Here is an 18,689-nt window from a genome sequence, read left to right as displayed (position 1 = left end):
CGCATGCACACACACAGCCATGCTTCTGTATACAATTACTTGTGTTTCTCCCCACGTTTGTAACTTCTTGTGCTTTACTTGAATTCTCCAAGCACTCTGCGCTCTTTCATGCCTCTGTGCTTTTTGCACACTCCAGTCTCTTTGCCCAGTGTACCCATGTCTGCATCGCAGGTGCTTGTCTTTCAGTATTAAGTGTCACCTACTCTATTAAGCCTTTTTTGAACTCCAGGCAAAAATGACTTATGTCTCCCCATGATACCATATATACCAAGATATATTTAGATAGAGATGTTGTTGACATAACTGTCTGTGTGCTTCTTAAGAGGAAGGATTCTTTTTTATTGGTCTGAGCTGCTTAGCAGCACAGTGCCTGTTTCTAGTAAGTAGTAAGTAGATCTTTGTTGAAGGAACAACTTCTGGTTTTGATGGGTCAAAGTAAATAAGAGAAGTGGGGGATGCTAGAATGAACCTGAAGCAGATTAGAGGTACCAACCAAGAGGCACAGAGGATGAGGGAGAAATCAGACCTGCTAATTAGAAAGAAAACTTTAGTTTCTTTTTAAGTGTCAGAGACTCAATCATATGCTTTATGTCACATATGGAACCAGAGCAGCGTAAATACCAGCTCCACCACCACCATCATGAAAAAAAATATTTTAGTTACATGGAATCGGTAGTATCATCAACTTTTATTGGAAACACTAGAGTTTTTTCTCGGGAGCCTGGGTGGCTCAGTCAGTTAAGCTTCCGACTCTTGGTTTGGGCTCAGGTCACCATCTCACTGTTCGTGGGTTTGAGCCCTGAGTCAGGCTCCACGCTGATGGTGCGGAACCTGGCTGGGATTCTTTCTCTCCCTCTCTCTCTGCCCCTCCCCGGCTATCTATCTGGCTATCTCTCTCTCTCTCTCTTTCTCTCTCTCTCTCTCTCCCCCTCTCTCTCTCTGTCTGCCCCCCCCAAAATAAATAAACTAAACTTTTTAAAAAAATCACTCAATAAATGCAGATGGGCTTTTTAATTCTATGTTTCATTTATTTTTCTGCTAATGGCAATAGTATTGGTAAAATCAGTATTTTTATTAATAAACGCCATTTTAAAGAAATAGTAATTTCCCAATTGGAATAAATAATGCTTGTTTTGTTTATGTGGAAATACTCAGAATGAACCATCCAAATGAATTTTAACACAACATGGTAAGATTTTGTAATGACAATATAAGTAATTTTGTGAAGTAATGGTGGTAAAACTGCAATTCTGGAGAGTAACCACCTGCTCTTCCCAAATGTAAAAGTACATTTAATTGCATACAAACTAATCATCTTTTTTTTATATATTTTTAGTTTATTTTTGAGAGAGAGACACACACACACACACACACACACACACACACACACACACACTGTGAGTGGGGGAGGGGCAGAGAGAGAGGGAGACACAGAATCCAAAGCAGTTCCAGGCTCTGAGCTGTCCGCACAGAGCTTGACATGGGACTAGAACTCATGGACTGTGAGATCATGACCTGAGCTGAAGTTGGACACTTAACCAACTGACCCACCCAGGCACCCTACAAACTAATCATCTTAAGAAAAGTATGGAAAACTGGGTATTTTAAGGCTAATAAAAACTTCAATTTAACCAGAATCATTATATTTAAATCAGAGTACATGAATTACTGATAAAATTCACCTAATTTGTTGAATGTGTATAGAAAAGCAAAAGGTAAGCAATATGTAATAAGGTAATGAAGATAAACATTTAATAGCAATGAAAATAGCCTCTTAAATGTTTTGAATAAGTATTTCATTAAAATCAAAATATATGTATAATAAATAAATAAATAAATAAATAAATAAATAAATAAATAAATAAAATAATGGCTAGCTATTTTGAGTGCTTGCTTTAATACCAGTCATACTATCTCATGAAACCATAGGAGTATTGCTTGGGCTAACTAGTATGTTCAGAGTGTGAGGTAAACTCAGGAGAGTTTACCAGCTTCCCAGGCTTCCTGAGGCCTCAAAGAAGCCCTTTTATGTGAGTGCAGGCTTCCATTAGATTGGAAGGTGTATCAGAGAAGAATCAAAGGAGAAGAATGACCAAGATGCAAAGTCTACTCAATCTGCTCTTAGGTTTTTCATGGATTCGCCATCACCACAGTTAGCATATCGAGTGCTGTAATATATGATACCTCTGCCCTTAAGATCTGAAATTTTCACCAGGTGATAAAGCCCACAGAACACTGTCCACAAAATTGACCTGAGACTGATTTGGATTTTGACTGCTCTGAATGCAAATTTTGTCCTTTATGGGGCGCCTGGGGGCTCAGTCGGTTAAGTATCAGACTTCAGCTCAGGTCCTGATTTCACAGTTCGTGAGTTCGAGCCCCACGTCGGGCTCTGTGCTGACAGCTCAGAGCCTGGAGCCTGCTTCAGATTCTGTGTCTCCCTCTCTCTGCCCCTCCCCTGCTCTCTCTCTCTCTCTCAAAAATAAACATTAAAAAATTTTTAATAAATTAGCCTTTTCATTTTAATAATGATGAACATATATTTATCTACCCTATGAATGACTAATTTATTTTACGGACAAAACATTTCCCTTTCATTTTCTAACAGCTCTGTGTCTAACCTTGCCAAGTGCTTAAACCAAGAAGTCTTTGTTATGGCTCATTCTGGAAAAAACTCAATTACATGGATTCAGGATAATATAGTAAAATTTGTTCTGTAAACATGCTTTTTATAGGTTCACACACCAGCTCATGTGAGTGGGTGTGTGTACCGAATGCCAGCCACCACTGAAGTAAGGGACAAAGTGATTTATCTATAAATTGTGTCCTGTTTACACATCAAACAAATTGTTTAAACTTTTTACCTTACTGATGTGCCTTGATAACTCATGAATGACTACATTTTTCTCATTTAAGAGCTGTTACAACTCAACACTGCAGCGCCCTCCCCTCTGCCATCAGGATTGTCATACAGTTGAACCACATTAAAATGAATTTCTCAGAGGGAGCTTTAAGAGGGCAAGAAATTTAAAACACTTGAACTTGAAAATTCCATTCTCTGACTCTAATCTCCTGTCCTTCCAGCTCTCCCAGTCCTTTCATTCTCACTAAATCTATGCTTTATTTGCACTCAATACATGTTCCACATTCATAAACTCTGTATTTTCTAATCTGTCAGGCACTTCTTGGCTTCACTTTTCTTTCTACCCAGCCATGACCTTACCAGCCATCTGAGCACTACATTCACTAGCACCTAGATTGCTTTGTCACTAATTCATCCATCAGGCTTTTCTTGACATCCCTACCTTTCACATAGCACCTTACAGGGCAACGATAGTTACCCTGTAAATACTTAATGGAAGGAAAGAGAGAGGGAGAGAAAATTCTTTGGTTTTGTGGTAATATGCTGAAAATTTCTTGTGGAAATGTGTTACTGCTTGAAAGCATTACAAATTCATGTTGTTGAACATCAACCAGAACCTCATTCCTACTGCCCACTGTTTTTATTTTTCTGCATCTGTCCTGTTTCCCATTATCTTCATTGCAGGTCACTTCCACTCAAAACCATCAGTTCCATCATCTCTATCTTCCTTATTAAGTCATCTAAATTTCTTTCTCTTAAGTCTCTTTCACCCAAGGATTTTTGTAGTATCTTCACTTTCTCTCTTTTTCCCCCTTTTGGTTTCTCTTCAAAAAAATGAGAGAGAATGAGAGAGTGTGTGTGTGTGTGTGTGTGTGTGTGTGTGTGTGTGTGTGTGTACACAGAGGTAACTTTCAAAAATTAACCCCTCTCTTTATACCTTATTCCTTCCGTCCCCCCTGATCCTCTGTTCGCTCTGCCCTCCATTAGTGATCACCAGTGACTTCCTAATTGACAGTGTCCTCTTCTCAGTCTCCTGATCTATGGCATGACATTATAGATTTTATAGATAAGCTAGAAATTCTGTTCTCTCTTTGCTTGACAACACCATTCCTCTCCCATGTCTTCATCTTCTTCCAACCCTATAGCATAGCTGTCCCTCACATATCTGCCCTTTGTCCTATTCTTACATGTCACTAGTGATTCTCAAATGCTAGTGAATGTAAGAATCACCAAAGATTCTTGTTTAAAGTGTAGGTTTCTAGGGGCACCTGGCTCAGATGATTAAGCATCTAACTCTTGATTTCATTTCAGGTCATGATGTGATTCATGAGATAGAGCCCTACATCGGGCTCTGTGCTGACAGCTTACAGCCTGCCGGGGATTCTCATTCTCTCTCTCTCTCTCTTCCTCCATCCATCCCTCCAAAATAAATAAGCATTTAAAAAAATAAAATAAAATGTGGGTTTCTAGATCCTGCCCTCAGAGATTGTGATTAAGTAGGTCTGGAATGAAACCCATGAATCTGCATTTTTAACAAGCTCATCTTGTGACTCTAATAAAAGTGATGCATGGCCACACTTTGAAAAATAATACTCCACAGCCCTATCTATTCTGTGACTTATAAGTAGATAGTCCCTTGCATCCATCACTGATTGCTCTGAAATATTTAATGTCCTACTCATGAATTTCATCTTATTATCTGTTCTTTCTCCTTTTATCTCATTAATATCTCCTTATTACCATACTTTGACAATCTTGGGACCAGAGCAGGGCTGATAATCAACTAGCACTTGCTTTTGGTTATTAAAACAACAAAATATTTGCAGGAAGGCTGCACACAGCTGTTGTCCCAAGGCCCTGAGTGTCATTCCTGTCTGTACTGGCACCTCTCCGAGATCCTTGCAACCTCCTCACCATCCACCAACAGAGATACCATACCTGGCACCTGCCCCAGTGCAAAGCTGGCGTCTTAAATGGTTGAATTTTATCAGTTAAATATCACTCCTTTTAAAGATGAGATAATTAACCATGTGAGACACAGGATAAGAAACTGGTTTTAATGGGAAGAATAGTAAAGTCAGGATATAAGATGATGTGCAGTCCTGTTAAACCTGCTAAAATAGTTGGATGGAATAGCCTGCAGCAAGTCCAAGATGACCAGAGCTGTGCTTTCCAAATTTGACCAATTATCAGAAATTTTGATTCAGTGGGACTGGGGTGGGCCCCTGAAATCCGTTTTTGAACATTTTCCCCAGTGATTCTGATGATTTAACTAGATTTGAGAACTGCTTTAGATTGAGAACACAGAGAATGAGTACTAAAGTGTTGCCCCTTATTGGACCTCAAATAGGCATTTTACATTCCTTGGCACCATCAAAAAGATTAGATAGGATATATGGAATTTTCCTCACAAACTACCACCAGTACTAGAAAGTATCATTTGTATATATTTTAAATAGAAATCAATTCAGTATTAAATTCTATTCAACAGAATGCATTTTGTCTCTGGCAGGAAGGAGCTCCATTTCTAGAAGTTTCTTTGAAAATAAACTCCATAAGAAAAAAAATCCCACGTTTAGGAAAAACACAACAAAATGTGATCACCTTTATATATATAATTTTAAGAGAAAATATATAATTTTAGATTATCTAAGAACAAGTTAAGATTTGAATTAAAACATGTAATTATGTTTTAATCAGCCATTGCTTGTCTCTGAATCATGTGTACAGTTTATTGAAACAAAGGAGGAATAACAATTCTGTGGGCGCCTGGGTGGCTCAGTCGGTTGAGCATCCAACTTTTGATTTTGGCTCAGGTCATGATCTCACAGTTCATAGCATCGAGCCCCATGTCGGGCTCTGTGCTGACAGTCCAGAATCTTCTTGGGATTCTCTGTCTCCCTCTCTCTGCCTATCTCTCTCTCTCTCTCAAAAAAAAAAAAAAAATATATATATATATATATGTAATTATGTTTTAATCAGGTGTTGCTTTTCTCTGAATCATATGTACAATTTATTGAAACAAAGGAGGAATAACAATTCTGTAAAATGTTGTGTCATGGGTTTAGTCCTGAGTCATTTATTACGTATATGATTCTTGAGTCACTAATTACTAAGGCTTTCCTATAAGGAAAAGATTACTAACAATAGACAAAGTAAGTGATTGTGAAACTTTTAATACTAATTATTATGGTTACAGAAAGACTTTTTAAAATCACATTGGAGGAATTAAATTCTGTCAAATTACATTTATTTCAAAAATAGGTATTAGCATCACTTTTCATCAACAAATGTGTATTTTTCGTGAGGAATTAAAATACATTTTGGGATTTAGAATCTTAAAAGTTTATAAAGAAATATGTTCTTAAAACGACAGCACTAGGGGCGCCTGGGTGGCGCAGTCGGTTAAGCGTCCGACTTCAGCCAGGTCACGATCTCGCGGTCCGTGAGTTCGAGCCCCGCGTTGGGCTCTGGGCTGACGGCTCAGAGCCTGGAGCCTGTTTCCGATTCTGTGTCTCCCTCTCTCTCTGCCCCTCCCCCGTTCATGCTCTGTCTCTCTCTGTCCCAAAAATAAATAAACGTTGAAAAAAAATTTAAAAAAAATAATAAAATAAAACTGACAGCACTATAGTTATTTTTATTATCCAGAGAGGGAGTAGTTTCTAGGTTGTATATTAAAGATACCTTTTAAAAGTAAGGCATTGGGGCCCTTAATTTTGTTTACAGTACTGAAACCTAACATATGTAATTTCTGTGATGAAAAAAAAAATGGAACTAAAATAATTAAGACTAATGACTGCTGTTATTCTTTTATGCAGTTGAATTTAGATCCAATAAGTTTCAAAAATAGCACATTCTAGACTACAGCTAACTGCGATTTGTAAATGCCCTTAATGCTTCCCTCACGTTGCACCCCAGCCCCCCACCTTGCCCCCCTGCCCCACCCCACCCCACCCCGATTGTTCTGCACTTTGAAACACAAAGCAACTTGTCAGTTCAGTTTATTCAGTTAAGGTCAGTTCCGTGAAAACAAAGTCAAGGCAATTGTTTGATTTAATTGACTAGTGAAACTGGTTATACAGGTAAGAAGAACTCAGTTTTATTTTTGTCCAGTTGCGTATTTGAATGTTCATAAAGTAACTTAGTAGAGTAATAAGATTCCAGTGACATTGTAATAAATTTAAAAGAATGGTTACCAAAGCAAGGAAAAAGGACACTAAAACCCAAACTATAGAAAATATTCATGGTATTTTTTTCTTTATGGCATTGCTTCTTTGTAATGAATCATGTTCAAAAAATGAAGTCTTCTTTTTTTTTTCACTGTTCGTTTCCTTATCTTTGAGGAATTTCTTTTCCTGGGCTAATGTAACCAAAAGGAAAATTTTTAATATAATTTAGTCAAATCATTTAAATAACTTTTACAAAGTAGTCCTCAATCTGCAAACAGATATTCTACAGCAGCTAGCTGGTCAACCACCTTTTGGCTTCACTCTCCTCCTTACCCACCTAGACCTCAAGGCTGTTCACTTTAACAATGATTGTTTCTGCCTTTGATTCTTCTGCCTTCCTCTATACCTTCCATTATATCCATCATGCTGTTCTCGACACCTTCAGCTTCTGGGCTGCTAGTCACTCATTTCTTTTATGTGGGTACTAAAATAAATGATATGTTTAGATCTTAAAATATATATCTATAAATCTTGTAGGGGCATCTGGGTGACTCAGTCGGTTAAGCATCTGACTTCGGGTCAGGTCATGATCTCACGGTTCGTGGGTTTGAGCCCTGCATCGGGCTCTGTGCTGAAAGCTCAGAGCCTGGAACCTGCTTCAGATTCTGTGTCTCCCTCTCTCTGCCCCTCCCCTGCTCATGCTCTGTCTCTCTGTCTCTCAAAAATAAATAAAATGTTAAAAAAAATAAATCTTGTAAATGTAACTCACTTGAGAAAAGAAGTCATTTCTTGTCCCAGAAAAAGAGCAAATCTTTAGCCTCCATTGAACTTGTTAGGAACTATGAAGGAAAGAGGAAAAAATACTGAAACATATACAAGGCTAGAATTTTATTGGCAAAGAATATTTTAAGGTCATAAAGTAGGAATTTTGTGGCAATTTTGTTCTGTGTAATAAAGTACTCCCTTCTCCACCCCTCATTCTTATAATAGGTGTTTACCACTTCTGTAGTGATTTGTTCAGTTTTTGCATATCCAACTTTAGAATACCTTTTCTGAGAAATCATTAGGTACCAAAGTAGGGGCCTACGGATACTGACAGTGCTGTATGTGACCTACATCTTACATCTGCTTAGGAAAAAAGAGCAAATGCAATAAACAACAACAACAACAAAAACCAAGGTTGGTTGGATATATAAGTTAAAATCCTTAAGAAAAGAATCTTGGTCTTATGTATCAAGAGCATTACGTTGTCCTTAAACTTAGTGCAACTTCTGTTATGAAAAACTTCACAAAGAAAACATTAATTAAAGAAAAAAGTAATTTTGAAGTCTGTTGCAACATTATTTATGATGCAATTGATAAATTGATAACATCCTAAAGGTTTATTACTATAAGCAATGTAATTATGGTATGTTGGCTTCCTAGACAGTTTTGTAGCCATTAAAATCGTAAATTAAGTTACTCTGAGAGCTTGGAAAAATAATAAAGGTAAAGTGAAAAGGTCTAATATAAGATTGTACATAATGTACTAGAAAAAGCAATCCAAAAGGAAATTACAAAAACAAATCCACTTATGATAGCATCAAAAAGAATAAAATCTAAGCTTAGGAATAAATTTAATCAAACAGGAGAAGGATTGGTACACTGAAAACTACACAACTTTGCTAAAGAAACTTTAAAAGACCTAATAAATGGAAAGACATCTCATGTTTATAGATTAGAAGACTTAATATTGCTAAGATCACAATACTGCCCAAAACAATTTATAGATTCAGTATAACCCCTATCAAAATCCCAACAGCATGTTTTGAAGAAATAGAAAAACCCATCCTAAAATTCCTATGCAATTTTAAGGGACCCTGAATGCCCAAAACAATCTTGAAAAGGAAAATCAAAGTTGGAAGACACACTTCCAAGTTTTAAAATGTACCACAAAGCTACAGTAGTCAAAACAGTGTTGTACTAGCATAAGGATAGATAGATAAGACTAATGGAATAAAATAGAGAGTCTGGAAATAAACCCTTCATATATGGTCAAAAGGTTTTCAGTAAGATTGCTAAGACCATTCAATGGTCTTTTCAACAAATGGTGCTGGTAAAACTGGATATCTGCATGTCAAACATTGAAATAGAATCCTTATCCTACTGTCTACAAAAATTAATTCAAACTGGATCAAAGACATAAATTTCAGAGCTAAGAATGTTAACACTATAGAAGAAAACATAGAAAATTTTCATCGTCTTGGGCTTGGCAGTTGTTTCTTAAAAATGGTACCAACTTAGGATTCTCTGTCTCCCTCTTTCTCTGCCCCTCCCTTGCTGCTCTCTATCTGTCTCTCAAAATAAATGTTAAAAAATAAAACGATACCAAAAGTATAAGCAACAAAAGAAAAAACTAGGTAAGTTGGACATCATCAAAATTAAAGACTTTTGTGATCAAAGGACATAATCAAGAGAGTGAAAAGACAGCCCACAGAATGGGAGAAAATATTTGCAAGTCATATGTCTAATATGGTCAGAGCCTGGAGCCTGCTTCAGACTCTCTCTCTCTCTCTCTCTCTCTCTCTCTCTCTCTCTCTGCCCCTCCCTGGCTTGTGCTCTGTCTCCTTCTCTCTCTCTCTCTCTCTCTCTCTCGCTCTCGCTCTCGCTCTCTCACAAAAATAAATAAACATTTTAAAAATTTAAAAAAAAGAAAAAGAAAAAAAACTCCCATAACTCCACAACAAAAAAGCAGACAACATAATTGAAATTATGGGAAAATGACTTGAATAGACATTTGTCCAAAGATACACAGTGACCAATAGGCACATGAAACAATAGTGTTGGTGAGGATGTGGAGAAAGTAGAACCAAGTGCATTGTTAATAGGAATGTAAAATGATGCAGCCGCTGTGCAAAACAGTTGCCTGTTCCTCAAAAAGTTAACTATAGAAAAAAAATTTTTTTAACTTTTTAAAAAGTTAAATATAGAATTACCATATGACCTAGCAATTTCACTCCACTTCTAGCAGATATTCAAAGGAATTGAAAATGGGGACTCAAACAGATATTTATACACCACTGTTTGTAGCAACATTAATTAAAATAGCCAAAAAAGTGAAAACAACCCAAGTATTCATCAACAGATGAATAAATAAATAAGATGTACTATAAACACACAATGGAATATTATTTAGCCATAGAAAGGAATGAAGTTCTGATACATTGTACAGCATGGGTGAACCTTGAAAACATTACATTAAGTGGAATAAGCAGACACAAAATGACAAATATTATATGATTCCCCTTCTAGATCTAGAATAGGCAAATTCATAGAGACAGATAGTAGAGTTTTCTAATGGCTGGGGGGTTGCAGGGAGTGTTTTTGTTTAATGGATACAGAGTTTCCATTGGGATTGATAAAAACGTTCCAGGAATAGAGATTAGTGATGGTTATACAACATTATGAATATATGTAATGCCACTGAATTGTGTACTATACAATGGTTAAGCTGGTGACTTTTATATTCTTTATATTGTAACTGTAATTTTTGTTTTTTGTTTTTTTTTTTTTTAGAGAGTGAGAGTGGGGATAGGGGAGAGAGAGAGAGAATTTTTTTTTTTTTAATTTTTTTTCAACGTTTATTTATTTTTGGGACAGAGAGAAACAGAGCATGAACGGGGGAGGGGCAGAGAGAGAGGGAGACACAGAATCAGAAACAGGCTCCAGGCTCTGAGCCATCAGCCCAGAGCCCAACGCGGGGCTCGAGCTCACAGACCACAAGATCGTGACCTGGCTGAAGTCGGACGCTTAACCAACTGCGCCACCCAGGTGCCCCGAAAATCTTTATTTTTTTAAACTTTTGTTAACATTTATTTATTTTTGAGAGATAGAGCACGAGCCAGGGAGGAGCAGAGAGAGGAAGAGAGAATCCAAAGCAGTCTCCAGGCTCTCAGCTGTCAGCACAGAGCCGAGTGCAGGGCTCCAGTCCACAAACCGTGAGATCATGACCTGAGGTCATGAAGTCAGATGCTTAACTGAGCCACCCAGGCACCCCAAGAAAGAGAATCTTAAGCTCCACACTGAGGAGGTCTATCCCACAACCCTGGGATCATGATCTGAGCCAAAATCAAGAGTGGTACAGTCAACCAACTGAGCCACACAGGTGCCCCTACAATTTTTGTTAAAAAAAACTTCATTATACCTAGTGATTTAGTTTCATAAATTATCAGTTTTAGAAATAAAGATGGAAGGAAATATGAAGATGTAGAAAAATGCTAAATTGCAATGTCATTATATTATTTTTAATAGAAATAAAGCTCAAATAAAAGGTTTTTATTTTTAGCTAATGGATGTTTATTAAAAGGAGATAAATTTTGTCACATATCTTCTCAAACCAACAAATGGCAAAAACATTTAGGTGACCCGTCCCTGAAACTGGTAATAATTCATATTTTATTTAACACTTTTCTTTGTGTTTACATATTATTATTATCATTATATTATAAAGAATAGTTCTATTGATTAATAATTTTGAAAACCTTCAAAGTTACATAGGAAAAGCTCTACTGAGTAACTCATGCAAGGGAGTTTTGGCATACTGTACCTGTGCTAGAATAATAATCTTCAGTTTCTTATAAAATGTTGTAGATTTTCATGAAATCTGTTTTTCTTTAGCTTGACAGGGCCAATTCTCTGTTAAACCAGACTCAGCAACCTTACAGATATCTCATTGAATCAGTGCGTCAGAGAGACTCTAAGATTGATTCGCTGAAAGAGCATGTTACACAACTTGAGAAAGATGTCAGGTAAAATCATCTGTTCATTTTTTTTTTTTTTTATAAAGGCAACGTAAACATAATAGTGCTATCCATGAACTAAGGTTGTAAAATGGGAAGAAAAAATAATGAATATGGTTTTAAATAATGGTTTAAATAATATGGTAAATAATGAACATGGTTTTAAATGTAATTTATCTTAGAGAAACTTAGGTCACGTCACGTTAGGTGCTCACATTCCACCTTGTGATCAGAAGTCTTAGCCTGGACCTAACAGTGCTATGCTTACTAACAGCACTCCCCCCACCCTAGGAAGCAAAAAGCTATCCTGTCCTTGTTCCCCTACAATTCTTTAGTGGGATGGGGTTTAACCAAAGCAAGGGAGAACATAACCAGATGCCATTTGTGGAGACAAAATAACTTTTTAAACAGATAAAATACACACATTTGCTTAGATTCTGTTGACTTTGCCAAGGAATTTTTTAGGGTTTTCTTCCCCTGACTCTTTACATGAAGTAACCCATGAATCACCTAAATATAAATAAACCCCTTTCACTTCCTTAAATTTAAATTGTTTTCTTTTCTTTTTTTTTTTTAATTTTTTTTTTTAACGTTTATTTATTTTTGAGATGGACAGAGACAGAGCATGAGCAGGGGAGGGGCAGAGAGAGAGGCAGACACAGAATCTGAAGCAGGCTCCAGGCTCTGAGCTGTCAGCACAGAGCCCGATGCGGGGCTCGAACTCACAGACCGTGAGATCATGACCTGAGCCGAAGTCAGACTCTCAACCGACCGAGCCACCCAGGCACCCCTTTAAATTGTTTTCTTACATGACACCTTATCCAAAGGACTTGCTCCACTTAATAGCCATTCACATTCTTTAACTGTTCATCTATACAATCATTTTAGTCTTTTTAAATTGGAGTAGAAGAGTGATGTTATACAGAAAGAAAGATTTTAACTCATGGATGGTTGATTAGTTGGCTTAGTTATTGGATTTTAAGGTTGTTAGAATAATTTAGATAAATTATTAGCCAATTCATAAATATAGAAGCAAAGAATTAGGTGGGAATAGAAATTGTTAAATTAAGGAATTGGAAAACAATAAGGAGAATATATTAAATTCAGATTTCCTAAGGTATATAATCAAAGTATAAAGCTACTGGTAATTAACTCTGAAGTATGGGAGGGTATTCTTTTTGATGAATCAGAATAACCACCTTCTCTTGTTTCTATCCCACCAAAATAATTGGTCCAAAACTTTATTCCTGATCTTTTTAATCTTAAGATGATAGGTTAAAATAATTTTAAATCACATTTATGCTTTAAAATGTCCATATAAGTAAGAATTTATTTTTGGATTGATTTTGAAGTTAATTACATTTAGAATATGTATAGCCAGTATTCATTAAATTTACTGAATAATAAATAAACCAAATTAAGAAACTGTTAAATAATTCAATCAATTAAACAGTTCTTCTATAAATAGCTACTAGGGGCAATAGAAATTATGTCTTATCACTCACTGGGTACTTGGTTATCTTAGGGAAATTGAGGGAAGAACTTTTTCTTCCTATATTATATACTTCTGTTATATTTGAAATTTTGTGTAGAATCTTTTTTTTACCTTTTTAATCTTGGAGTGAAAACATAAAAGTCCTGTGGAAAAATTACCTTTCACAGTTACCTTTGAATACGTTTATTTGAATATTTATTTAACTAAGAATTAAGAGAGCTGAAAATCTTTAATACAGATTAATTAATAATATTAATTATTAAATAGTTAGCTGTAGGAGGAAACTATAAAGATGAACAAATTCAGCCCTAGAGAAATTAAGTAACTTGTTATCTAAGAACATACTGTTTGGTCGTAGGGCCAAAATTTGAATCCAGATCTGTCTGCTTTCCAATTCTATACTCTTAACCATTATGTTATACTGCCTCCCTATGTTCTATTCTGAATAAGGGGTAATTTTTCGTTAACTAATGTAATTAAGGAAGAGAAGCCAAAAAAAAAAAAAAAAGTGTAAAAGAGTAGTTAAATTTGGAGCTTTAATGAATTGACAGTTGTTGAAGCTAGGTGATGGATGCATGTGGGTTTGTTATATTTTCTCTCTTTCAAAATATTCACATAAACTTGTTTTTAAAAAACAGACTTTAAAAGGGAATACAGGCTCTACAGATAGGTTGCCTGGGTTCATATCTAGCTCAGTACTCAGCTTTGAATTAGAACAAGTCAGTTAAACTCTTGAAACCTCCACTCTCCAATAGAACTCTCTGTAATGGTAAATATATTCCATATCTGCACTGTCCAGTATGGTAGCCACTACCCACATGAAGAACTAAATTTTTAATTTTAATTAAATTACTTTTCATCTTAATTACCACGTATGGCCAGCTAATGGCTATGTTATTGGACAGTACAGCCAGTTTTCTCATTTGTGAACTGAGAGTAGTACTCTAGCACTAGCAGTACCTAATTCATATAGTAATTTTGAGGATTAAATGATATAATCTCGGTGATATATATAGGACTGTGCCTACACATTATGAATGCTATATAACTGTTTGCTCTTTTGAATATTGGTCTGACATGTAACAAATTTTCATGTTGAGAATTACCTTAAAAATAAGAAGTAACATTTCTCAAAATATCTTGAATTTTGACAAAAATTAGGACTCCCTTAATGTGAGAAGTGAGATGATTCATTTTCAGGAATACCAAATAAAAGCTGTGCTGTCTAGTTAGCAATAGGTTTACAACCTATTGGAAATATGTACAAACCCTCCCCCACCCCCCATCCCCATCCCTACCTCCCCCCCCCCCCCCCGCCGAGTCCCAAACCCTTAGACACTTCACTTCCTGGTTCTTCTTCCCCTCTCCATTTCATGGGCTTATTTTTCGTCGGCTTTGCAATGAGCATGTGCCAAAGAACTGAAGTCTCTGCGTCACCTCAAGGAATGTACATTTGTTCCAGTCAGGCTACTTTTTGGCCTTACATGGGCATAAGCGACTTCTGGGTAAGGCTGTAACCTCTGTAGTACTCAGCCAATGAGGAATCAAGGGAGGGACTTCCTGCAAGGAGATAAACTGCCTGCTGTAACCCCTCTGAGTGGATCTGTCCATCAGACACCAGCTCTTGCAAGAATGTTGATTAAAGCCTCACTTCACTGTTCTCCTCGTCTCCATGTCTCTCCTATGATTGGGGCAATGGGCTTCTTTCTCACACTTAGTAACAGCAACAATAATCATAAAATCTATGCCAATTACGAAAATTGGCATAAAATATAAATATATAAAAATATTTTTGTGCTTAAATCTGAGTCCTTTAAAGCTGTTTCATAAATTTACTGTATATTTTAATAGATTCTGAACTAGTATTTCATAGGATATGAAACCTTGCTCTTAATTGAAGTAGCTATGCTACCTTGTAATGTGAAAAATTAAGGTGCTTTCAGTAGGTTAATTATGACCTTTGAGATGCTGTTAAATGGACCTTAATGACATGAATGAAATACCATAAAAATAGCCCGATCAACGAGTCAGATACAGCAGTCTATCTACCATCACTCCTACTCTGAGCTGATGACATTTCAGATGTAGTGGAATTATCCTGGGCTTTGAGCACACATCCGCCTGCTTTCTTTTGTCATAGTAAATGTGCCTGTAAAATACAGATCTTAGCGTGAACATCAAGGGTTAGAAGTGAAAATTAAATGAAATGACCTATATAAAGCTTCTGGCACATGAGGAAACTTGGTAAATATTACTTCCCTTCCTTTTGTCCTTCATTAATTTGAAATGTAAACATTAAATGACCCATTCAAAAAGATTACTGAGTGGTTGTTCCTTGAAAATGCCTATTCCTTTTTGCTGCATGTTGATTTTAATTGTAAGGAATATTTATATTAATTGATTATTTTTTTAATTGAAGTATAGCTGGCATGCCATATTATATTAGTTTTAGGTGTACAACATAGGGATTAGACATTTACATACGTTACAAAATGCTCACCATGGTGTGGCTGCCATCTGTCACCATACAAACTTATTACATTATTATTGACTATATTCCCTATGCCATACGTTTCATCTCCGTGACTTACTTATTTTATAGCTGGAAGTTTGTATCACCTAATCCCCTTCACCTATTTTATCCAAATCCCGGACCCCTCCCCTCTGGCAACCACCAGTTCTACGACTCTTTTCAACAGTTTTTATGAGTCTTCCTGTTTTGTTTTGTTTGTTCATTTGTTTTGTTTTATAGATTCCACATGTAAGTGAAATCATGCAGTATTTGTTTTTCTCTATCTGACTTACTTCATTTAGCATAATACCCTCTAGGTCTATCCATGTTATTGCAGATAGCAAGATTTCATTCTTTTTTATAACAGACTAATATTCCCATGTGTGTGCATGTGTGTATACACACTATGTCTTTATCCATTCATCTATCTGTAGGTTACCTTTTTGTGTTCTGTTGATGGTTTCCTTTGTAGTTTCAAAGCTTTTTAGTTTGATATAGTCCCAATTGTTTATATCTTCTTTTGTTGCCCTTGCCTAAGGAGACAGATCCAAAAAAATAATTGCTAAGACCAATGTCCAAGGGTTTATTGCATATGCTTTCTTTTAGGAGTTTTATGGTTTCAGTTAAATGATTACCTTTTAAATATTTCTCTATTCAGTAAAAGCTCTTTAAAGAACTGAGTAACTTTATCATTTTCTTAGAAAATAAAACAATACCACTATACCACACCCATGACTTGCAAATTTAGCTATACATATTCAATGTGTAGAAAGATTAGAGTAAATATGTACTAAAATTAAATCATTATAAACACATTAAAAGCTAACATTTGAGATATCACTATTAACTACTTTAAATCCCCCTATCATTAAAGTAATAATCCCTTCTAAAAGTAGTACTGGTAAACTTTCTACCAAGCCACAAGAGACAGTCTGGGTTATATAGTTTGTTTGATCTATAGTTCACAACTGAACGAAGCATGGAAAGAGAATAATTAGCATAAATTTCCTTTCCCGGTTGTCAGTTCTCAGTTTATTCTTTACTAGTAGTTTAAGAAGAAAAAACTACTTAGCCTTGTAAAGCTAAGTCAGGGTATACTGATCCAGGAAGTTAAAGAAGAGTATATCAGGAATATGTTTTCATATAGCAGTTGACACAGAGCCATAAACATGAATTTCTGAGTAATAATTAACAGTGAATTAAACAATTATGGGTGTAATATGCCATTCACGATAGATGTGCTTATAAGGAGATTTGTTTTGTAGTTGCTTTATGAGTCACGCATGGAAGCTTTGTATTTTTAAAGGTAAATTTCCACTGTTGTGAAATGTGTCTTAAGGAGACTAAACTTCGTTTGAGTAATTACATACATACTGGAAGAACACAGAGTATAATGATCGTCATATTCAGTTTTAGAGACCCATGTGTTGAAGATGGCCTCCTTTGTGGTTTAAGAGTATATTATAGAGAAGGCTGAGACTTAGAAAATATATGCCCAAGTATTGTCTGAGGAGTCTGTACTGTTTGTCATAAACCCACATCTTGCAGATAGAACAGAGTTGCTCTGTAAACCAATTTATACACCTAGCTTTTATTCTGTATTATACAGTTATTTTTGCTATTTATTTTTTTTACTTTTTTTAATGTTTGTGTGTGTGTGTGTGTGTGTGTGTGTGTGTGTGTGTGAAAGAGAAAGAGAGAGAGAGCGTACGCGAGCAAGCACAAGTGGCGGAGGCAGAGAGAAACACAGAATCCAAAGCAGGATTGGCTTTGAGCTGTCAGCACAGAGCCCAACACATGGCCCAAACTCACAAGCAGTGAGTTCATGGCCTAAGCCGAAGTCAGATGCTCAACTAAGTGAGCCACCCAGGCGCCCCATTTTTGCTATTTAAATATGGAATATTTACTTTATTCTGGAAAACACTGAACACTACATATAAAGGATTTCTAATGAAGTATCCAATCAAAATCCTTTATCACCTCAACATTCCTCCATTCCTGTTGCACTGCATTTTAAGGGCCTGTTGGTATTTGAGAGTATGTATGTGTGTGTGCATATGTGTACTGTGAGTGTATGTTTACATACGATGTGTATGTAACATGTATATGAACATTAACATGCGTGTGAACATTAATACATTTCTATTCCTCGAAAAATCCTAGTCCTGTGTTACTGGATGTTTATTTTAATTTCGAAAAATGTTTTATCTTCTTCATGATGATTCTAGCTAAAGATAGATTCGAATTCAACAGTTACAGAAACATCTGATCTTACCAGGCTTTGGAAGACTCTGGCAGAATCTGGCGTTCAGTTACATTATATTATTTAGTTCTTTTCAACTCCAAGGCTCAGTAAGATCTCTCATGCTTAATTCTGAAAGTCAAATCTGTTTTTCTGCTAAGCTGCTAACCTGTATGGCATTTAATTACTGTTTTTCTGTGATACTTGTTTTTCATCTAAAGTAGTAATACCATATACATTTATGTCAGGTTTTATGTGTTCAATTCTTTATATAATCATTTCACTAGATAATTCATATATCGCTTTGACATACATGAGTATTATTTTCCACTTTTACAGATGTGAAAACTGAGGCTTAGTCATGTGGTGTGATTTATGCCACACACTTGTGTCAGTGGCATAGTTGGAAACAAAAGTCGGAATTGCATCTTGTGTTTTCTCTCAGAGGACAAACTGTGGTGCTTCCTTGGGGAAGTTCACGGTTACTAGGAAAAAAGAGAATGTGAGCTTTTTCCTCTTAAGTCCTTGGAATTACCAGTTCTTCCAGAATACCTGCTACTATTCCCTGAATTTAAAAACAAAAACAAAAACTTCTGCCTAATTTAAAAATTGATGGCTTTCCATTTTGTT

General features: G+C 36.0%; 1 protein-coding gene across 3 annotated transcripts in view; it reads left to right on the top strand.

The window, feature by feature from the left end:
* PIBF1 (progesterone immunomodulatory binding factor 1) overlaps positions 1-18,689 on the top strand; it is a 203,488-nt gene that overhangs the window by 152,405 nt on the left and 32,394 nt on the right. For all 3 annotated transcript variants that reach the window (XM_040487375.1, XM_040487376.1, XM_040487377.1), the window contains exon 15: positions 11,689-11,819. In XM_040487375.1, coding sequence (XP_040343309.1) covers positions 11,689-11,819 — 131 coding nt within the window. The remainder of the gene's footprint in view (positions 1-11,688; positions 11,820-18,689) is intronic.

The sequence above is a fragment of the Herpailurus yagouaroundi genome, unplaced genomic scaffold, assembly GCF_014898765.1.
Source record: "Herpailurus yagouaroundi ecotype Mexico unplaced genomic scaffold, PumYag 164, whole genome shotgun sequence".
Taxonomy (NCBI): Eukaryota; Metazoa; Chordata; class Mammalia; order Carnivora; family Felidae; genus Herpailurus; species Herpailurus yagouaroundi.
Note: the sequence above shows the minus strand (reverse complement) of the source record. Positions and strands in the feature narration are given on the sequence as shown.